Source organism: Photinus pyralis, unplaced genomic scaffold (assembly GCF_008802855.1).
Source record: "Photinus pyralis isolate 1611_PpyrPB1 unplaced genomic scaffold, Ppyr1.3 Ppyr1.4_LG10, whole genome shotgun sequence".
In the NCBI taxonomy this organism is placed as follows: domain Eukaryota; kingdom Metazoa; phylum Arthropoda; class Insecta; order Coleoptera; family Lampyridae; genus Photinus; species Photinus pyralis.
Genome location: NW_022170250.1, coordinates 19694996 through 19717678, shown reverse-complemented (window position 1 = coordinate 19717678; position 22683 = coordinate 19694996). Strand labels below are relative to the sequence as shown.

The window sequence follows — 22683 nt, the reverse complement described above, 5'->3', positions numbered from 1 at the left end:
TCTTCTTACACAGTTCGTATAAGTTATGATTTCCACTGTAGCCCTTCATTCATTCACGGAGGGTAATCCTCGACGAAACTTCCTCCGAGAAAACTCGGACGTAATCAGTATAAAGTGGGGTCCCCGTAACCGTAAACCCAGTTCTTTACGCGTAAGCCCTCCTGAATTACAAGCGAGCCGTTGTCCCAGATTCACTCGAATCCCGTCCTCGCGAAAGATCAATAACGCAGTATGCGTTACGTAACGCAAATTTCGCGCCCTCATCTCGATTCCTCTGGCGCCATCTGTCGCGCGATCGGCGAACGCGTCGCCGTCGTAAAGGAACGGTTCGCGCCCGCGCTTGAAAAATCGTTAAATCGTCGCGCGGTTTTTTTGAAATTTGAAAAAAATTGGCGACTTACCCCAGCGTCTTTGTGGAGATGAGCGGCGTCTTCAGGCTGAGAAATCCGTTCAGCCTGCTCTTCTTCTCGCGGACGCCCTCGTTTTTGGGCGTGCTGTCCGCCGTAAAATCGTCCTCCTCGTCCTCGTCGCGCTTGCGACGCTTCTTGTGGTAGATGTAGCACGCGGCTCCGATGGCCGCTATCAGAATTAGCGCGGCCAAGCTCGAGAAGACTGCAGTTAGGATAATGTCCCGTTTCTGCATCATTAACTGAAACAAGAGAAAGGGATTTTGACTTAGACATTCTGACTTAACATAATTATTTGTTGACTTCGATATAATGTAAACATTTTCAAGATATTTCTGACTGTACCTAAAAATTCTGAATTAATTGAACGGAGAAGTTGAAGTCAGAATGGCAGAGTCGAGTCAGGAAATACTTAAGGCAACATAGCCCCTTAATGTTTTACCTCTGACTTTTAAACTCAAAAATTCTGACTTGAAAATATATTTATATTAAATTGACTTTGTCCAGAGAGAGCCGGAGTTTTCGGGATAATATCAGAATGTTCGATTTTAGATTTGAAATTTTCTTGAAGAATAACTTACTCTGACTTTAACTAGATAATTCTGACTTAAACACCTTTATCTAAATCTGGAATTTTTGATTTTATGTTGTAAAACAGAAAATCGCGAGTGTATCAAGTCGGAATTCTGACTTAGACAAAAATCCTGACTTGAGGGTAGTTCTAGAAAAACTGAATTCCTTTATCTAGGACTATTTGGACACCTGAATGGCACTACAGAGCTCTTTAAATTAGCAGAAAGAGCGGTACACAGCCCCCCAAACGTTTTCCAGTGCGTTTTTCCGGAGCTTTTGGTCATTTCCAGAACTCCTCTGCGACTTATTATAAACAACTTATCAATTTTTTTAAGTGTTCGCCCCCTGAAAGAGGAAACTACAGAGCTCCAGACATCTGTAAGGAGATCAAGGTCTCTTAAAGGTTCTCCAATACGTTCAAAACTCTTACCGACCCTTTTGGTGCTTCCCAAAGCCCGTGTCCTCTAAGAATCCTTCCAACAAACCTAATGTGCTCACCAAATCAGTAAGAAAGCCAAGGAGTTTTCCACAAGAACGCTTTCAGGAGCTTACAAGGTTTTACAGAGCCTTTTTACTTCTCAAGGCTTTCCTCTGCCGTCTGACCACTTAGTTTCTCCGACCCCTGAAAGGAAACCACAGAGCGTTCACATTAAGTGGGTAGCTTAAAGAGCTTTCCCCAGCCCTTAAACGTTTCAGTGCGTTTAATGACCTTACAGACCCTTTTTGTGCTTTCCAAAGTTTTCCTGTAGACCTAAGCGATTTATCTCGGTTCCTAGGCCCCTGAAAAAGAAACTTCTGCTCCATCTAAGCGATTTATCTACTGCTAAACGGGAACTATAGAGCTTTCCAAATAGGCAAGGGGGTTAGGTAGCTTCTCACAACCCCCTAAAGGCTTTCCAAAGAGTTTAAAACTAGTACTGAGACTGTGGTGACGTTCGAGCTCCCAAAAGTATCTCGAAACCAGTATAAGAAGCTCGAAGAGCTTTTCAGGACCCCTAATAAAATCTGTCCCAAAACGTCCAATCCTTTGGAGTTTTCCTGAGCGAACTCCTCGAAAGGACCTACAGAACTCTTGAAGTCAGTAAGGAGGTTAGGGGGTTTTCCGAACGGTTTCCAAAGCTGTTACAGGAACTTGTGGCGTTTCCGTGAGCTTTTACAGAATCTGTTAGTAATTCCCATGGTTTCCTACGGTATCTAAGTAATTTATCTAGAACTCTCGGATGTCTGAAGGGCTCTACATGGTTCCCAATATTTATAAGGGGCGTCTCTCAGCCTTCCAAAGGTTTTCCAAAGCGTTCAAATCTCTTACGGGACCTTTTGCTGCTTCCCAAAATTTTCGTGCACCATATGAGCATGACCCCTACACGTTTTCCAAAGCAATCATTGCCCGTACAGAACCTCTTTGGGCTTGCCAGAGACTTCTCGCTCCATCTAAGCGATTTACCTACCCCCAAATGGAAACTATGGAGCTTTCGAAATCAGTAAGGTTAGGTAGCGTTCCACAGTACCCTAAAAGCTTTCTATGGCATTTGAAATAATTACTGAGCCTTTTGGTGATCTTCGACCTCTTAAAAGAATCTACAATAAAGAGATTGAGGAGCTTTCCAGGACCCCTAAATTTTCTTCAAGGTATAACACTTTTACGGAAGCTTTTGGCGCGTTCCTAAGCTTTCTTGCGCTATCTACGAAATTTTACTGAATTCGTCGATTCATCGAAAGAACATAGAGAACTCTGGAACTCAGTAAGAAGGTTGAAGAGCTTTCCAGAGCTTCTATACGTTTTCCAAAGCACTTACCTGGGATTTTAGCTATTGCTTGAGTTTTTCTGCACCATCTAGGCATTTTATCTCGGTTATTCGGTATCCTCAAGACACCTGCATGGCTTTCAAAATTATCCAAGGGGTTCTACAGTCTCGTAATCGGTTTCCAGAGCGTTCAAAGCATTTGTCTACGTTCTTCCATTCCCATTCCATTGCCATTCCTGGAGCTTGCAGAGAAAATACTCGGAGCCGAAAACGCATTGAAAGCTTCTTAAACGTTTGCCACTGAAGAGACTGAGAGGGGCGGATGTCTCCGAGCTGCAGAAGCGGGCAATCCCCTAGCGCAAGAGATTCAGAAGAGCAAAGAAGTAAAAGAGGAAGGGTGGTTTGAGGTGGTTAGGAGAGCAAGAAAGTCTTAAGATCACTGGAACAAAGGAAAGCCGAGGCAGAGATAAAGAAGAGAGTGAACTGAGGAGAGGGGATGGAGGATGTTAAGGAGGAGATAAGAAGGGCGGCTGAAGAGACAAATGGGTAAAATGAAAAAATGAAAGGGCAGATGACGGAGGAAATGAGAGGATTAAGGGAGGATAAGAAAAAAGAAGAACTTGTAGAATGGATAGACGAACTCGAAGAAGAAAATGAGAGAAAAGAAAGAGAAAAAACAAAGAATAACATAACGATTAAGGGAGTAGGGATGGAAAGAGGGAAAGAGAGAAGGCGAGAACAATTGAAGTTGGGGGAAATGAAGTAGGTAATAGTCGCGGAAGCCTGAGAAAAGAAGGTTATGGGAGGTAGGAGAAAGATAAAAGGAAGCAGCATATACATATAGATGATAAACTGACTTATGAAGAAAGAAGGGTTCAGAAAGAAATTAAAGAGATAGCGGTGACAGAAAGAGGTAAAGCAAGAAGAGAGATGGAGATATAAGAGATTAGTGGTGAAAGATGTAGAATACGTTGGAGTAACAAACAAAAAGGATTAGTAGAAAACGTGGGAGAGAAAGGCAAGGTTTAGGGGAAGATTTTAATAAGAAAAGAGATGACGGGTGGGGGGGGGGGGAAGGAGACAGGTAAGAACAGAAGAGGGAAGGAGCAAAGCTGGGATGAGTAACATAAAGATGTTGTTCTGGAATGTCGTGGAGATAGTAAGTAAAAGTAAATTCTGGGAGTTTGTCAGAGAATATGACGTGGTGTGGTGGGGTTGGTAGAATCATGGATAGAAGAAAAGAGCTGGGAGAAAATAACGAATAGGTTACCAAATGAATACAGATGGAAGAACTAATTCGCAAAGGGAGAAAACAATAAGGGAAGAGCAAAAGGAGGCATTTTGACAAGGGTAAAAGAAGACAGTGGGAATGAAACGAAAGAGGAAGAAAGCATACAGGAAAGACGAGTGGAAGTGGAGGGAAAGGAATGTAAATAAATTAGAAAATATTATAGATGAAGCGGAGGAGAGGCTAATAGTGGGGAAGAGGAACACAAGATAGAAAGTTAAGAGATAAAGAATGCAACAGAGGGGGAGTTGTTACTGGAATTAACGGAAAAGAGAGGTCGGAGAATATAAGATGGAAGCGTGGAGGAAGATATGAATGGGCAATGCACATACATGGGAGAGAGAGGGAGGTCGATAATTGATTACGCACTATAGTAAACGGAAAAATGAAGCAATAGAAGATTTTAAGGAAGGAGGGCGGAATCGGATCAGCAACCGATGGGAATAAAGCTAACAGGGAAGATAAAAAGAGCAATAAATGGAAATATTCAAAGAAGAAAGGAGATACAATTATGGACAAAAGACGTACACGTTGGGGGATTATAGATGGGAACTAGAAGTGCAAGTATACGAAAAGAGTGGAAAAATATGAAGGAGAGTATTAAAAAGGCAATAACATGGAAACATACAAAGGAAGAGGTAGGGAGGCATAAGAGAAAGGAGGGGTGAGACAGAGAGTGTACAAAAGAGAGAAACAGATACTTAACAATGATGGGGAGAGAAAGAAAGGGAGAGATAGAAGGAGGAGGTTGTGAGAAAATTGAAAAAATAGGACAAAAGAATATGTAAGGAAATAATAATAACTACCGGCATATAGAATCTACGCGATGGTATAAAAACTGAATGCAAGATTGGAAAGAGAGATTTGGAGGAAACGCAAATGGGCTAAAAGAAATGTCAAATGTTTTCAATGACACATACAATTTATTGAAGTCTCTGGTTTTAGAGAGAGGAGAGAACTCCGACGGCTTCAAAAAGATTTCCAATATGAAACGCTTTCAGAACTGTTCGTGACTTTCAAAGATCGTAAAAGAGTGTTAGGGCTTTTAATGGTCTGAGGCTCCAAAAGACTTTTCTGGACGCTCCCAACACGTTTCCTTGGAAACGGAGGAAAGCAGCTGGAAAGATTGAAGGCCGGTGAAGATGGTTAGCTAAGATGGTATAGTCTAAAGGTTGTAAAACGAGCCTAAGGAAAAGGCGTTTTTCTTATCTTCTCTTACACCCTTGACCTGTTTAAAATGATTCTGATTACGTTTTCTTCGCGGTTCCTTCAAGTTTCACTGTTATATATGGCCTTTCCCTGATCTTTTACGCTTTCTCGACGCTCTTTTTAAGCCTTATTAACGGCTCTGTTCGCTTCAACAGTTGTCAAGAATTTCAAGAACTTTTAAATGCCTTAAGAGCGTGAGAGGTGTCCTTGAGCTTCCAAAGGTTTTAAGGAGCCCCCAAAAGACTGCAACTATCTTCTATAAAAGCCTCTATATCACTAAACCTAAAACAACTTTTAAGGGTCGCATGCAGTTTCAACGTCTTGCAAAAACCGCAAAGGATTTCCATACTCACTCTCTTCTCACCTTTTGAAAGTAGCCTTTACGAAAGTGTGAAAGACTCTAATGTCCTGCTAGAGCTATTCAAACGCCTCCTAAAGGATCCTAGGCTTTTCTTCAAATCAACAATTGCAATAGTCGCCAACAAGCATCTTCTGGAGCTGGCATTTAGGGTCCTTTAAAGGTCAACAGAGTTTAAAAGAACCTTCTTCCACTTTAAAATTCCTTACGGTTCCTTAACATTCCTTAACGCGCTTTTAGGAGACACCATTCAGGAGCGTTTAGAGGGGTTTAAAAGCCATCAAAGTGCTTTATGGGTCGCTTAAAGTGTTCCTGAGCATCTAAGGATCATCGGACCCTAACCTTACGTTAACCTAGAATACATTTAGGAGACTTTGGAAGGCGCTTTTTGCTTTCTAGTACCTACCAGTGGTTTTTAGGTTCTTTGCAGGTACAGTAGAACCTGAACAATTCCATAAAGGACCTACGACGACACTCCCATTAGGAGAAAGTAGTGGAAGATACTTCAAATTTAAGAAAGACGTTAAAAAAGCTCCTGACAGGGTATAGAATTCCAGCGGTTGTCTAAGTCCTGTAAGACATTTAAGGGGCAGGCCCTTCGCGGCTTTCGAGGCCGGTCCAAGTTGTCAAATGTAGCTCTTTAGTGACGTTTAATACCTATTCTGGAAAGTGTGACTGATTTGTAGACCTTTTCGGCCTTCGAAGAACCGGGTCTCAGTTTTCAGATTTTCAACAGCATTCAAAAGACATAGAGAGGAGATTTTTTAAAAATCTTCTTGGGTCATTAAGAACCTTTTCAACACTTTCTAAACGATTCAAAGTATTTACAATAATTAATACTTTAGGAGATTTGGGCTTCGGAGAATTTGAAGAACCTCTAAGGCTAACACCAAGGGCCTTTTGGACTTTTTAATGGTGCCTTCCAAAAACCTGCACGAGCCTATAAGAAGTTTTTTAAGGGTTTATAAGCACCTTTAAGATCCTTTTGAGTCTGCAAGAGACGCCAAAGTCTTTTACATGCTTTGAGAGCCTTTAAATAAAGGTCACTAAGGGCGTTCAGAAATGCTTAATAAGTTTATGGGAGTTTGATGAGCATTAAAAATGTTTTGTGGGTTCGTGAAATTCCCTCCTCTCCATAAAATCTGACACACGAATTGTTGTGAGTCATTGGGAGCTCTTGAGATGGTTTTTAAGAAAATCCTAATAACCCTAAGAGTCTTTAAACATGTTACAGAACTTTGAAGGGCCGAAATCTTTAACAGTTTTAGAGTGCTTAAAGGGCCCCAAGGGTCTCTAAGGGTCTCCTAGAGGCCTTTGGTCCTTAGTTGCAAGATTTTTCATTCAACCTCAACAATTTCAACAATAGGAATTTTTTGGTTTGTGAATTTATGGCTTTTAAAGAGTTTTGCTAGAAAGGTCTTTAAGAAACTTTAAAGGGTCATCAATTGTTTTCTTCCCAAGAATCTTCATTCATCCTGACAGATATGAAAGATGTTAGCAGCAGGTCTTCAGGGATCTTCGAGAGCCTCTTTAATTGGATTCAGTAACAACTTATCAAAGTCCTTGCGAGCCTTTAAAATGTTATGCTTTTACCCTTTATGGCCTTCGCCATTCTGAAACCTTGTATTTAGGTATGGGCTTGAAGAATGTTTAAGAGGTAAACCTGTAAGAAGCTCGATGGACCATAAGGGGCTTTTAAGAGTGGTAAATATTTACGGCACAAAGGAACGTCGAGCAATTATTATTTTTTTAAATCGCATTTCAAGTTCACATCAAGCGGGAAATGGTATAATTAAGGCCACGGCGCGATTTCGAGCGTAAATCAGAATCTAGAGCACAATGTTATATACATTAATGAGCTAATTTAATGGCATCCCTTAAGTGCTCACATACGTAGGTACGTTTCCAAGGAAGCGCTCGCGTAGAAATTATTAAATTATTCAGTTTCTCCACCTCCATAATTAGTTCAATTGCAATTTACGGCGGAGGTTCATTTTTCAATGTTGCAGATACAAATCTCGCCGCCCTTCACACTCGACGTGCGTCCCTGAGCGATGTGGCCTGAATTGATCAGTAGCACAATGGCAACGACACGTTCCGCCAACGTTTTGGCCGTCTACGCCTTCACCCTCATCTTAGTAAGGGCGGCGGGTGGTAAAGACCTTTGGTCTAGCACTATCGTTTCAGGGACTATCGGCACAGATTCACAAAATGGATGACGTCGACAACAGATTGGAGACGGCATCCGACAGTCCGAAGAACGTAATTGACTTCGTGCTTTTCTCGAATCTTCTGCGGAATTACAGCTTTTACGATCCCCGTCCAATGGAAACAAGCTGGGGCATCAACGTAGCAGTTGATTACGGTTACGATGATTTCAGCGCGAGCAGTTCATCGCAGGAGGGGCCCCCTGAAGAAGATTACCGCTACGAAACGCCCACCAAGCTCAACAAGAAGAAAGCGTACGGAAACCGTGACAGAAGGAGCGTCGGTCGGTTACTGAGCCTGAGGAACAAGTACGACGACCCTAAAGTCACAGCTGAGTATTACGACAAAAAAGGTATGACGTTTGTGGCACTCATGTGTCTCACTTCTTCAATTGCAGGGGGGCAGGATGAATAGAGAGGGCCCGAGGAGGAAGCGGTTACGATGTACATTGACTTTGACTGCACAGTTTAGAATTAAATGTTTCATGGTTTATAGTTGCCCTTTTCTGACGCACTTACTTAATCCCAAAGCTGTCTTTTTTTATCCTACTGCAAGTTCCAAGATTACAAAATCGAGATGTTCTTTGGAAAGATGCATTCGAGACTAAAATTTTTAGGGTCTCAAGATCTCGAGATCGCCACAAGGTTTAATGGAAGCGTGAGGAAGGCGGGAGGAGATATGAAATAGGCGAACAGGGTGGGAGGGTTTGGTTAAGGTTAAAGTAAAGCAGGGGATGTAGAAAACGTGAAGAAGGTCATCTAAAAGCCTAACGGGGTAGGGGAAAGCGTTAACAAGATCGAAGAAGGAGAGGGAGAAGCATTAAAACTGAAAGAAGCGTGAAGAAGGCACACAGAAACTAACAGTAGACCATAAAAGAGAAGAAGAGAAGAAAGCTTAGAGAATCCACCAAGAGAAAGACTGAACCAGGCCCAAAGATGGTTTGGAGGATTCGTGAAGTGTGTAAAAGGCGTGAAGGATACCTAAGGCATCGTGCGTAAACAAAACATAAAGGAGTGAAGAAATCTCAAAGGAGAATAGAAGAAAGATATGCAGAAATGTGGTCGAAAAAGAGAAGTAGGTAAGGAAATTTTGAAGAGGGCCTGAATAAGGCTCGAAGAAAGTCTTCGGTAAGCGATAAGAAGGCTGAAAGCTTGCATGAATAAATTTCAAAAGAGATATGAAGAAAGCGAAGGAGAGATAAAGAAGAAGACTCAAAAGATAAGCGTAAAGATCTAGAAAGGAGAAATCTATCATGCAGGTCATTAAAAGAGAAGTGAAGAACGGTTGAAAGCGGCTTGAACAGATCTAAAACACAAAATAGTCAAGGGAGGCGCGAAAAAGACTGTAAGGAGGTCTGAAGGAAACGTGAAGCAGTCTCGAAGGAAGGGCGAAAAAACCTCGAAGGAGTGAAAAGTCTCGAAAAAGACCAAAAAGTTTGAAGCAGTCGTCAAGAGGTTTATAGGAGGTTAAAAGGGGTATCAAGGGCTTAAAGTTGGGAAGTTTAAGGAAGCTCCAAGGAGACACTAGGTAAGCGGGAAGAAGGTCTACCACGAACATTGAACAACTCGCGAAGGATGAGTAAATTTCGAAAGAGGCTTAAAGGGCGAAGAGTGACGAGACCTCGAAGAGACGTGCAGAAATCTTGGGGGAGGTGCAAATAGGGGCGCAAAGATTTCGGGGGCGCGAGAAAAGGTCAAAGGAGGAGTGAAGAAAGGTCGAAAGAGGCGTGTTTGAGGCTATAATGGAAGGCGTGAAGGGAGGTCCATGAAGGCGTGAGATTGTATTGAAGGAGGCGTGAAGAAATATCGAAAGCGACGCGAAAAAGACTCCAAGTGGGAGCGAAGAAAACTCTAAATAGGTACAGGGAAGACTCGAAGAAACGCCAGAAAGGCGGCGTAAAAGACCTCAAAGGAATTGTAAAGAAAGCACGTAGGAGGGTCAAGGGGAAGTAAAGAGCGGTTGAAGGGAGCCTGAACAGATCTCGAAGGAGGCGTGATGAAATCATGAAAGATCTTGAAGGAAGCGTGAAGTAATATCGAAGAAAGGGCGAATAAATCTCGAGGAGTGTGAAAAGCTGGAGGTGGCGTGAAAAGTCTCGAAAGAGATCAAAACGCGGATACTGCAGGTGAGCGAGAGGGAAAACTAAGAGACCAACGCTTTTCCTACCGCTTTTCCATTGGTCGCATAAATCGACATTGCTATACCAGTGCGACCAACACAAGCGCGATAAAGAGAGCGCCTCTCATTCACCTGCAGTATCCGCGCTGAAGATGTGAAGGAGTTTCCTGAGGTGGAGTGAAACGTATATAAATAAAACGTACAGAGTTCAGAGCATTCGTTGTAGTTAAAGAGGGGGTGGGGGGATCTACTAGGGGGTGTGGATGATATAAAGCAACTAACATAATTCGTTTAAGAGAAGTGAAGTAAGTTGAAAGGTGAGAAACGGAAATGTGAAGAGAAAGAGGGCCCCTTTGGAGTACCTTCCTAACCGACACTCCGCTGCTGAGATATGAAGAACTATATATAAGGGGTTGAGGACGTGGGATGTTGTCTGTAGAATTTAATTACTTTCGTCGAGACATTTAATTGTACCATGCAGGCTAAAACCAGTTTCTACCTCCTCCCCCACCTTCAAACACCCACACTGATCTTGATAAGGAGTCGTGGAGGAAATGTATAGTTGGTATAAACCGATTTCTTTCAATGAATCATTTCATTAGAATACTATGAACGTTAGAGTGTGTATGCCCCCCTCCCCCTCTCCCTCGTGACACCGATTTCCAATGTTTTACATGGCACCCCTAGAGGCATGCGTATGCAAAATTTAGAACGACATGCTGCGACATGTATGCGCGTTTCTCTTTACGAAACAGGGTGACGAGGAAAAAATTTCAGGTGGGGGGGGGGGGGGAGATTAACACAATAAAATTTGGAATTTGGCACTCATTTAAGGACTATGATATACCTATTGCAAAAAAATTGCACGAGTTCAGAAGATTCGATGCAGTCGGAGAGAGGTGGGAGGGAGGAGGTGTCAAAAGGGGCAGTAGGTGAGGCGTGACGTACGCGACAAGCAAACATCCTGGAAGAATGACGGAGAACCATACATTCAAGAGCGGCAAAGTAAGCCGAAGGGTGTAGGGCGGTCGGTGGGGGAGTAAGGAGAAACGTATGACCATAACGTGCATTTAGCGGGCTAGTAGAAACTAAAGCAATCCGCTCAAGGGACACGAGGTAGGGTAGAGGGTGGTGGCCGTGGAGTGAGAGTGAAGAGCACATATGAAAGAAGGGGTAAACTAAAGCAATAGCAAAGAGTAAATTATTAAGTATTCTTTGGCAATACGTTCGATGAAAGTGAAGCAAGGTGAATTGGGGGCGGGGGTGGGGGTGGTGGTGTAGTGAAAGAAACGTAAGAGAGTGGCGGGAATGTGGCGTCAAGTAAACGTAAAGGTACGTGAGTGACAAAAACGTTCATGCAGTATGTAGAGGGTGAGAAGAGGACGCGTAGGGAAGAGTGAGATGGATGAAGTGAAGATTCCGTAAACAAAACAGGGTGAATCAGACTGATAGTGTAGGCAGGTGATTCAAGGGGTTGTACATACCTATGGGCGCGAATGATGGTCAAAAAGACTTAAAGAGTGGGTGAAGTATGCTAGATGGTGATGCGAGGTGAATGGGTGAAGAAAGCGTGACTTTAACCACTTCCCAAATGTAACAAAAGCGTACCTACCACATTTAGTGCAAGGGAAATCGTAATTTTAGTTACGCCACTGTTACCTTCATATCGAACTAACTGTAAGCATCTTTTATGAAAGCACAGCGGGACAACCACCCAGAACGCTATGGAAATACGCTAATTAATAAAATAATTGCATAAATTTTAAATTAAATCAATAACGGTTAAAGACGCGCGCGCCAAAATCGATAAACAAAATGCACCAATCAGCGTCCAGAATTGCGTGACATTGCGCTGTTGCACAATTCAATAAGAGCCATAAGTAATTGAAACATTTTCCATCAATTATCAGTTATTTAATGTGACCAGCCTTCAAGGCAAATGTCTCTACTGCAGGAGAATCTCCACAATCTCACCCAGCAGTTAATTCACCACGTTTCCGGCTTCCAGGTAAGTCCTAACCTCAAAATTTCCTTGTTTACATACAAAAACATCTCGCAGCTCGAGTCCGACGAGTTCAAATGCATCGAAAAGGCGACCTTTCGCAAATTGCAGCACGTCGACACCTCCTTCCGACCGAATCGCAAGGAGATCGACCGCGTCGTGCGAAGCTTGTGCGACAAGTTCCGTTTCCACGGCTTCCCGAAGGAGGCCGGCGACCTGCAGCGTGGCTACGGCGCGCTCCTGTCCGGAACCGAGGACGAAATCGCCCGTCGACTGAGCGTGGTCAAGCTGCTCGTCTCTCTCGCCGAGAGTCCCACTAATAACGTGCAGAAGAGGGCGCGTGTCCAGATTCGCAAGTACGACGAGGAGGTAGTCGACTGGCCCAGGTACTTACGCGAGGGGATTCCCCGGTGGACGCCTCCGCCCGATGTCGACAGTAGCGTAAGTCTCACCCACCCCCATCATAGTGGTCTAATTTGCAATTTGTAGGAGTCCGATTCGGATGTGGTGGACGAAAGTGTTATTGACACGGTTGCCGGTCGACCGGTGGCAAACATCAATCACTTGCAGTTTGTCGAATCAGAACCGATCCCTCCTTTGACATATAAACTTAGCAGAACGAAGTTGGAAAATAGTGTGCAGTCGTACTGGTTTAGTCGAGAGAAATGTCAGTTTCAACCGCCCAGCGATGACCGTGAGGCAAATGTTACTCTGCTATGGTTTGTTTAATTTTAAATTGTCTGGATTGGGTTTCTTAACATTTTGAATTGATCTAATTTTTGACCACCTTGTATATTATAAGGAAATCTATATATACACTCTGGCATTCTATTATAGCAAGCATGGTAGAAGTGAACAGTTATGATGTATCAAGGAAAACTTGTTTTATAAGGCCCTGTATATTGCATTTTATTTTCTAGGGAGTGTGAAGGTTGTGATTAAAGGGCAACAACCATTTTGGAACTCCCTGTGTGCTATGTTATTTTTCAACCTAGATATAGAAAATAATACACGAGATAGTGTGTTATTAAATCTCACGCTTTTGCGTTGCTGTAATTTCTTAGGGAGACATGTGTCAGAGAACATCAATGATTTTCAGACGCCCTATATATATTACATTTTTTGTGTCTGAATTTGATGTGTAGTACCTACAACCTTTTTCTTGTTCACCCTGTATATATTCAAAAAAATAATGCTCTGAGATAGCTGTGATTATTATTTGGGAACTCCCTGTATCATATGTTTTAAACCATTGATCCAATATGAATATTATACGATTTTTTCTCGTCTACTCTGTATTAAGAGATGTTTTCGTGATATTCAGTTGAAAAATTTTTCATTCCGACGCAGGGCGCTTGTGATCAAGAACAAAATTCGTTTGGAAACATCCTGTAAGTATATTGTTTAAATTCTTTAATTTTTTGTCCACTCTGTATAAAGAATATAGCTATGTAATGGGGTTGAAAAATTTGATTTTGGCACATTTTAGAAGTGGGAAACTTGTGGTCGAGAGTAGCAGTCATTTAGGAAACATCCTGTATGTTTAACATGTTTCAACTTTTGACTGTATGTGAATCATTTGATTTTTTTGTCTACTCTGTACTTAAAAAAAGTTTGCTGTAATATTTTTTTGACAAACTTTTTACGACGCATATTTTTGAAAAGTACGAGCAATATTATTTGGGGACACCCTGTAAGTATATTTTTCTAACCATTAGTGCAAGGTCAATGATACAGGTTATTTCTTGTTCACTCTGTATTAAAACAAAATATTGCGAGATTCTGTTGAAAAATTGTTCATTTCGACTCAAGTATATTTTTGAAAAGTTGGAAGCTTGTGGTCACGAACAATGATTATTTCGAAACACCCTATAAGTATATTTTTCTAACAACATTGATGCAGCATGACTAATACCATTTTTTCTTTTTCACTCTGTATTTAAAAATATTATCGTGATATTCTGTCAAAAAATTTTCCATTTTGACTTACATTTTTCAAAAGTGATAAATAGCGATTATTACCGAGCCACCTAGCCGGTTCAAGATTTTGTCCGTCTGTCGTTTATTTGGAAACTCCCTGTAATGTTTTTCCAACTATTGATCCAATATGAATTATACGATTTTTTCTTGTCCACTGTGTTTTAAAAAATGTATTGTAATATTCTGTCGAAAAATTTTTCATTTTGAGTCATGTTTTTGAAAAGTAGGAAGTTGGAAGAGTAACAATTGTTTGGAAACATCCTGTATTTACAGGACTACTATTTTTTAACTATTGATGCAATGTGAAAGATACGATTGTTTCTTATCTACCCTGTATTAAAAAAATTTGGTCGTGATGTTCTGTTGAAACACCCTGTATGTATATTTTTTTAAATATTGGTGCAATGTGAATCCCACGATTTTTTTCCCTCTACTCTGCATTAAAAAATGTTTTCGTGATATTCTGTTGAAACATTTTTTCTATATTTTGACCATATGTCTATATTTTTGAAAACACCGTGTATGTATATGCAATGCGAATTATACAATGTTTTCTTTTCCATTCTTTTTGAAACATAGGAAGGTTGTGATCAAGAGCAACAATCATTGGGAGACACTCTGTATTTTTCTGCAATGTGAATGATGCAGGCTTTTTCTTATCCACTCTGTATTAAAAAAGATATGGTGATTATCAAAGATTCGATGCATATTTTGATAAGTGAGAAGCAACAATCATTTTTAAATGCCCTGTATGTCATATTTTCTCAACTATTGATCCAAATCATATTCTTGTCCATTCTGTATTAATAACATATGTTTTTAACTATTGATGCAATGTGAATGATACAATTGTTTCTTGTTTACTCGGTATTAAAAATATAGCTGTGATTTTGGGTGGGAAAACTTCATTTCGTCGCATATTTTTGAAATGTGGGAAGCTTGTGAACAACAATCATTTGGACACGCTCCGTATATTATATGTTTTCATTGATATATAAATCATACTATTTTTCTTGTCCGCCCTGTATATAAAAAGTACTGGTGCGATATTATATTGAGAAACTTTTTTAAAAAGTTGTGATCAATAATTTTGAAACGCCCTATATGTTATACTTTTTTGCAATATAGATCCAACCTGAATAACGATTTTTTTGTACGCCCTGTATTAACAAAAATATTGCTGTGGTGACGCATATTTTGATATGTGCGAAGCAACAATCATTTTTAAATGCTCTGTATGACAAAGTTTTGATCCAATGTGAATCATACGATTTTTTCTTGTCCATCCTGTATATAAAAAATGATGTGATATATTGAAGAAGTTTATTTTACATATATTTTGAGAAGTTGGAAGCTTGTGATCAAAAGAAACAATTATTTCGAAACGCCCTGTATGTTTTTCTTTCTAATATTGATCCAACCTGAATCACGATTTTTTTGCACGCTCTGTATTAAAGAAGTATTTCTGTGGGAAGCAACAATTATTTTTAAATGCCCTGTATGTCATATTTTTGCAACTATTGATCCAGTGTGAATCATACAATTTTTTATTGTCCACTCTGCCTTAAAAATATTGTCGTGATAGTCTGTTGAAAAATTTGTCATTTCTATTAATCCCACCCCGAATTGATATGTAAATCGTACTATATTTCTTGTCCACCCTGTATATAAACATTATTGGTGCGATTATATTGAAAAACTTGGAAGCTTGTGATCAATAGAAACACCCTATACGTTATATTTTTTTCTAATGAGGACGACCACAATCATACGATTTCTTCTTGTACGCCCTCTATTAAAAAAAGCATTACTGTGATACCATTTCGAAAAACTGTATTGCGCGCATAGTGGGAAGCTTGGTATCAAGAGTAACAATTATTTCGAAACTCCTTGTAAGTATTTTTGTTTAATTATTAATACAATGTATACTACGTATTAAAAAATATATTTCTAATATTGGGTGGAAAAACTGCATTTCGACCCATATTTTTGAACAGTGAGAAGCTTGTGATCAGGGGCAATAATCATTTGGAAACGCCCTGTATGTCATATGTTTTTCAATTATTAACCCAACCGCGATATGATATGTAAATCATACTATTTTTCTTTAACAAATATTGATGTGATATTATATTGAAAAACTCTTCATTTTACGCATATTTTTGAAAAGTTGGAAGCTTGTCAAGAGAAACAACAATTTTGAAACGCCTTATATGTTATATTTTTTCCAATGAGTATTTATCCAACCTGAATCATACAATTTTTTGTCGCCCTGTATTAAAAAAATATTGCTGTGATATCCTCCCAAAAAAACTCTTCATTTCGCGCATATTTTTGAAAAGTGGGAAGCTTGTGATCAATCGTTGGAAACTCACTGTATTTTTTTTTAATTGATGATGCATTGTGGATCATACGATTTTTTGTCTACTCAAGGTATGTAAATAATATGATCTTTTATTAACCACCCTGTATATGTTTAAAAGTTGCTTTGTGATTTCTGTAGAACAACTATTTCGACGTATATTTGGGATAGCCGGGAAGTTTGTGGTCAAGAGCAACAATCATTTGGAACCGCCCTGTATGTTACATTTTTTTCATTGATGCAATTCTAAAATTGTATGTAAATGGTGTGATGTTTTCCAGTAGTAAGGTAATGCCGATTCTAAATATGACCTTGAGCTGTGGTCATTGTGCGTTAAAGGTTGTTAATTGTAGATGGGTCATTAACTTTATTGTACGGGAGGATGACCTTTTCAATTTAAAGGTCGTTCACCTCAAAGGCACTGACCTTTTGATAAAAGGTTATTGAACCCGTTGTCTACTGAGTTCTTAAACCCTTTAGCTTAACGGTTTTGATCTCTGCTAATTCCATAGTGGGGCGCAGTAATTATATAACCCACTCGTCGTGTATATCAAATAATCATGGCATGGCTAGCGTATGCTGAGCAATCGTGTCCACTCTGTATATGTGATTTCGAGCGAGGAACCTTTCATTTTGACGCATGTTTTTGAAAGGTGGGAAGTTTGTGGTCCAAAGCAACCATTATTTGGGACTACCCTGTATGTTACTTTTTTTTTGCATTGATTCAATCTTGTAAATTACATGATGTTTTATTATCCACCCTGTATATGTTAAAAAAATTCTCTGTTGAAAACTTTATTTTGACGCATATTTTTGACAAGCCGGAAGCTTGAGGTCAAGAGCAACAATAATTGTGAAACGCCCTGTATACATGTTTTCAACCAATGTGAATTATACGATCTTGTTCTTATATACTCTGTATTAAAAAATGTACCCGTGACATTCTGGCAAAAAACTTTATATTTGGACGCATTTTTTTGAAAGGGGGAAACTTTGCTTTTGTATATGACAAGATCTTGAATGGACTTTATGCGCCAATTATGCGCTGTTTAAACTAATTGTTTAATTTCGGTTTTAATTTTCTCGTCCCTGTGTTAGAAATTGGGCCGAATTTGTCAACTTTTAAGCTATTCTTTTTCGTAATAGCTATTCGCATGGTAATTATGCGCCAATTGTGCGCCGACAAAAGAAAAGAACAACTGAAGATTTTTTACATCTGGGTGGCTATGCGAGGAAAAATTGGATGAATTCAGAATGCTGAGCATCTCCCCTCGAAACCGTCCCTAATTTGGTAATACTTGCAGGGACAGTTTCGTGCAGGACCTCACGAAGGGTTTGGTTCCGATCGACAGCTCTACAATGATCTCGGAATACAAAATGCTAAGAGAGATAATCTGGCAGTTCTACAAGCCGCACCAAAGCGCTTGCTTCCATTTTCTCAACGACAAGTTGACGGTAAAGTCGAACGTAACGATCGCGAGCGTGCGTCACGTACGTAAAACTAGAGCGCGTGCGCCTTTGGTTGCTAAGTTTTCTTGTAGGCGGCGTGCGAGTCGTTACTGAACGAGTTCGTCGACTATATCGAGTGGGTACAGGAGCTGAGGGAGTTCTGCGACTCGCTCACCGATGAGCATTCCGATACGTACCACAGCTACGCGGTCGGGGTGCAAACGATACTCGACCCTATCTTCGCGCGACTAAGGGAGATAGAAGATCGGATCAAGTCGCAAGGTAAGCCGAATCCACTAGTGAGCGCGCCACAATCCAGCCGTTACAGAGTCGACTTTCACGCTTTTATCACTGGCGAACTGTCTGAGGCAGTGCTTTGAGACGGTGAAGCTTCTACTGGGCATCCACAGGAACATCACACTAACCAATGGCTCGCCGACGCTCCACGCCACAACGCTACTCTCCCGTCTGTATCGGGGGCTACGTTTCGCCTCCTCCAAGCTGGAGCAGGACATTTATTTAACGTTGTATCTTCATAGTTTGTATAAGTACCTAACGATCATCAATAATTGGTTGGAGAGCGACATTTTAAACGATCGCAGAAATGAGTTTCTTATCTTCGAGTAAGTCGTAAACGACCCCCTGGTTGGTGCGCTTACTCTTAGTTTGTTCACAGTGAAAACCCGAAGGATGCTCGATCGGTGGACTACTTTCAAGGCTCCAGGTTTGTTAATAAATAATAATAATTATTGTCCTACAGAAAAAAGAATCCATTGGTTGACGTAACAAATTAATTCAAAAGCAGTTTGATGCTTTCAATGCGATTTCGGAAACACCCTGTATACGTTATTCTCAACGGTAGCGTTTTATGCTCAAAGTTTTGTTATTATCATCTTCAGCTGATAAAGTGGGGGGAGAAGGTAGTGTAGTTCAAGTCGCTCGCCACCTGGTGGTGACTTTGGAAAGTAGACGAAGGTGAGTGCAACGTCCCAGTGTAACTTACAATCGATCACTCATTATCTCGTTCGACAAGAGATCTATCACCCACGCTTTTATTCAAAACCAACCTACATAAAGTAGGTTCTCGTTAGTTCCTTGGGAACCGTAATTTTCTTTCACGGATGCTGCGCCATTAATAATTGCATAAGGTAATGTTTGCCTTATGAGATTTTCAATTTATTCTCAAACGCGCTTTGATCTCGTTCGACGAATGCTGAGCATCGAAACCGTCCCTAATTCTTGCAGGGACAGTTTCGTGCAGGAGAAGGGTATCGACTCTACAATGATCTCGGACGCTTAAAATTGCTTCCATTTTCTCAACGACAAGTTGACGGTAAAGTCGAACGTAACGATCGCGAGCGTGCGTCACGTACGTAAAACTAGAGCGCGTGCGCCTTTGGTTGCTAAGTTTTCTTGTAGGCGGCGTGCGAGTCGTTACTGAACGAGTTCGTCGACTATATCGAGTGGGTACAGGAGCTGAGGGAGTTCTGCGACTCGCTCACCGATGAGCATTCCGATACGTACCACAGCTACGCGGTCGGGGTGCAAACGATACTCGACCCTATCTTCGCGCGACTAAGGGAGATAGAAGATCAAAGTCGCAAGGTAAGCCGAATCCACTAGTGAGCGCGCCACAATCCAGCCGTTACAGAGTCGACTTTCACGCTTTTATCACTGGCGAACTGTCTGAGGCAGTGCTTTGAGACGGTGAAGCTTCTACTGGGCATCCACAGGAACATCACACTAACCAATGGCTCGCCGACGCTCCACGCCACAACGCTACTCTCCCGTCTGTATCGGGGGCTACGTTTCGCCTCCTCCAAGCTGGAGCAGGACATTTATTTAACGTTGTATCTTCATAGTTTGTATAAGTACCTAACGATCATCAATAATTGGTTGGAGAGCGACATTTTAAACGATCGCAGAAATGAGTTTCTTATCTTCGAGTAAGTCGTAAACGACCCCCTGGTTGGTGCGCTTACTCTTAGTTTGTTCACAGTGAAAACCCGAAGGATGCTCGATCGGTGGACTACTTTCAAGGCTCCAGGTTTGTTAATAAATAATAATAATTATTGTCCTACAGAAAAAAGAATCCATTGGTTGACGTAACAAATTAATTCAAAAGCAGTTTGATGCTTTCAATGCGATTTCGGAAACACCCTGTATACGTTATTCTCAACGGTAGCGTTTTATGCTCAAAGTTTTGTTATTATCATCTTCAGCTGATAAAGTGGGGGGAGAAGGTAGTGTAGTTCAAGTCGCTCGCCACCTGGTGGTGACTTTGGAAAGTAGACGAAGGTGAGTGCAACGTCCCAGTGTAACTTACAATCGATCACTCATTATCTCGTTCGACAAGAGATCTATCACCCACGCTTTTATTCAAAACCAACCTACATAAAGTAGGTTCTCGTTAGTTCCTTGGGAACCGTAATTTTCTTTCACGGATGCTGCGCCATTAATAATTGCATAAGGTAATGTTTGCCTTATGAGATTTTCAATTTATTCTCAAACGCGCTTTGATCTCGTTCACGTCCTCGATTTTCCTTTGTGAGAGGTATCCTCTTTGACGTTAAAATAGAACGAAGAACGCGGTCGTAATAATTTAGCGTTGAGGCTCATTTCATTCAACGTAGCAAATCGCATGTTTCGCTGATGGCAACTGCGTTTCTAGCACACCTGGGCAAGGTCTTCGGTTTTCGGTACGCGAGGTCGTCGAGACAGACGACCCGATCGTAAAACTGATTTGCACCCACATCCTGGAATTGGGCAAGAATTTCCATCTGCTAAGGCTGATGCAGCAGAGGCACCCCTCCGCTCAGCCGACGGAGCTTCACAAAGGTGAGAGTCGCCGACCGACGGAACCGTGAGCGAAAGTGTTTGCGCAGATAGCTTCTACGAGATGTTCAAGCGGAAGGTCTTGGAGAAGGTCGCGGTGTACTTCGACCGCGAGTTCGCGACGGTGACGCCGGACACGGCGGAGGAGGCCGATCAGCCCAGCTTTATATTTCCGGTCGGTTGTCCCGACGAGTGTAAGTATCCTACCGAAATGGACAAACTGGAAAACCTGGTGGACACCGGGGACGGCTTCTTGATCAAGGCGTTCGCGGCGTACTTCGTAAAAAGGCCGCAGGAGGTGACGGTTTGCGAGCCCAGCCTGTTCGAGAAGTGAGTCCAAAGCCCCAAACCAAAACCGAGTAACGAAATCTTGCAGAGTTCAAGATCTGACCCAAGGCTTGTTCCCCGCGCAGAACATCCTACCGGGCGCCTTCATGGAAATTCTGGACGAGCGCTACAGCAAGTTGGGAGTTATGGTCAAAAACGCCTTGGTCAACGACTGCGAACTGGAGAGGCACTTCCTCTTATTGCAGAACGTTTTCCTCTTCAAAGACGACATGATCTTCTCATTCTACCACTTCTTCTTCCACGTTGTAAGTAATCCTCAACGCCCAACCACCCCTAAACCGCACGCTTCCAGCTGGACTCGAACCGCTCGTGGAGCGTACAGACCTCGCTAACCTCCCACTTGCAAGACACCATCGCGGACGCCTACCCCAAACTGTACAACAAAGCCACCGTCGATCTCAAGGAAAATTGGCAGTTGAGCGCCGATCCCGTAGTGGTCTGCCAAAAGATCAACATCCAATACAAAATCGAGTGGCCGATCAACATCATCATACGCGACGAAGACGTCCAAATGTACAGCTATCTCTTTCAGTTCATCCTGAAGATCAAGTGGGCGTTGTACACACTGAACAACTTATCTTTCACCGAGTTACAGCCAAAGAAATCCACCGCGCCTCTTGCAAGGTCAACGAAAAAACTGGTGATCCTACGTTTCGGATTAGTGAACATCTTCAGCAACATCCAACACTACATTCTCGGGCACGTCTTCTCCGAGCTCTCGTTGAAGTTCAAGAGGTCGTTCGAGAACGCGTACGGTTTGGAGAGCGTGACCAGAGCGCACGCGGATTTCATACGTAGCCTGCACAGGGTGTGCCACGAGTTCCAGGAGCGAGAAAGGGACGGATACGGATTCTGTCTGGTAGGTTTCGGCGGTTTCGGCTTTGGTAATTGGTAAATTTGCAGTTGCTGCTCCTAGTGAAGAAGCTGGCTACGATGTGGAGGACTATCGGCAACGTCGCCGCGAGTGAGGTGGATCTGTGCGAGAAGACTTACTGGAAGTGCCATTCGAAAATGGAACCGATTATCAATCCTACCGGATTTTGTCTGTGATTGTTTGCCATATGTATTAAGTTGTAATATTTATACTAATTAAAGAGTTCTTTATATGTTTTGCATTTTTAATTACGTTTCAGTGTAAAAAGTGTAAAAATTTTGGGCTTCCGCACTCAAAATTGCGCTTAAACGCTTACAAACACTTTTGGACCTCCCTGTAATCTTGACGTTTAGTCATTGTACCATATGTGGACCTTTCGGTGCAAATATTGGAATTTGAAAACAATAATTATTGATACTTTTTTTGGGCATCCCTGGTTCAAAAAACACCAACATATTCAAATTTAAAATACTTTGTTCCCTCTATTTTATGGCGTCAAAAATGACAATTTAGTATTTTCGTTTCACATTGTTACGAAAAAAATACGACTGCCGTAGAGGGCACTGCAACGAATATAAACAATTTGGACATCCCTGGCACAAAATGCATGATATAGGTTTTCAAACGTAATTCGTAAATTTTTAGAGATTTTGGTAATCCCTGATCAATAATCGTGTTTCGGGTTTCAAAAAATCGAATCTTATCAAGGTGTTCCTAAATATGGGAGTTTTGACTATCCCTGGTCCAAAATCATCTACCAGGTTTCAAAAAATTAAAGTTTTTGTGTAGGTGTGACCATTGGTCCTAAGAAAATGTACTCTCAAGTACAAATTTTGTGTACCAAACTTGAATTTCATGGTGTTTTTCTGAAAATCGGTTTTTGAAGATGAATTTTGTACATCTACAACCCAGTCTGACCCACGAATG

The 22683-nt window shown here is 41.5% G+C and overlaps 3 protein-coding genes across 5 annotated transcripts in view; 2 read left to right on the top strand and 1 right to left on the bottom strand.

The window, feature by feature from the left end:
* The window catches only part of LOC116161281 (synaptotagmin-7), a 650310-nt gene that overhangs the window by 609500 nt on the left and 18127 nt on the right, over positions 1 to 22683 (bottom strand). For both annotated transcript variants that reach the window (XM_031474596.1, XM_031474595.1), the window contains one exon: positions 402 to 649. In XM_031474596.1, the coding sequence (XP_031330456.1) occupies positions 402 to 649 (248 nt within the window). The remainder of the gene's footprint in view (positions 1 to 401; positions 650 to 22683) is intronic.
* On the top strand, positions 4061 to 8314 carry LOC116161294. The gene is made up of 3 exons (XM_031474610.1): positions 4061 to 7718; positions 7768 to 8140; positions 8186 to 8314. The coding sequence occupies exons 1-3, from the start codon at positions 7635 to 7637 to the stop codon at positions 8200 to 8202; spliced, it is 474 nt and encodes a 157-aa protein (XP_031330470.1). The 5' UTR covers positions 4061 to 7634; the 3' UTR covers positions 8203 to 8314.
* LOC116161271 (gamma-tubulin complex component 5-like) lies at positions 11347 to 21988 on the top strand. 2 transcript variants are annotated; one of them, XM_031474580.1, is made up of 12 exons: positions 11347 to 11914; positions 11966 to 12349; positions 12398 to 12627; positions 17555 to 17741; positions 17792 to 17981; positions 18028 to 18322; positions 19699 to 19746; positions 20371 to 20537; positions 20585 to 20864; positions 20911 to 21127; positions 21175 to 21741; positions 21786 to 21988. In XM_031474580.1, exons 1-12 carry the CDS (start codon positions 11846 to 11848, stop codon positions 21930 to 21932), a joined length of 2781 nt encoding a protein of 926 aa, XP_031330440.1. In that variant the 5' UTR covers positions 11347 to 11845; the 3' UTR covers positions 21933 to 21988. The 2 variants fall into 2 exon arrangements, with proteins under 2 accessions (XP_031330440.1, XP_031330439.1); XM_031474579.1 differs by lacking the exon at positions 19699 to 19746 and adding an exon at positions 18376 to 18423.

Bases quoted from the DNA above. Each gene is read 5' to 3' on its own strand.
- LOC116161294 (XM_031474610.1), top strand. From the start codon at position 7,635: ATGTGGCCTGAATTGATCAGTAGCACAATGGCAACGACACGTTCCGCC. The intron at 7,719-7,767 runs GTAAGGGCGGCG...CTATCGTTTCAG, and splicing joins ACGCCTTCACCCTCATCTTA to GGACTATCGGCACAGATTCA.
- LOC116161271 (XM_031474580.1), top strand. From the start codon at position 11,846: ATGTCTCTACTGCAGGAGAATCTCCACAATCTCACCCAGCAGTTAATT. The intron at 11,915-11,965 runs GTAAGTCCTAAC...AACATCTCGCAG, and splicing joins ACCACGTTTCCGGCTTCCAG to CTCGAGTCCGACGAGTTCAA. The intron at 17,982-18,027 runs GTAAGCCGAATC...CAGCCGTTACAG, and splicing joins AGATCGGATCAAGTCGCAAG to AGTCGACTTTCACGCTTTTA.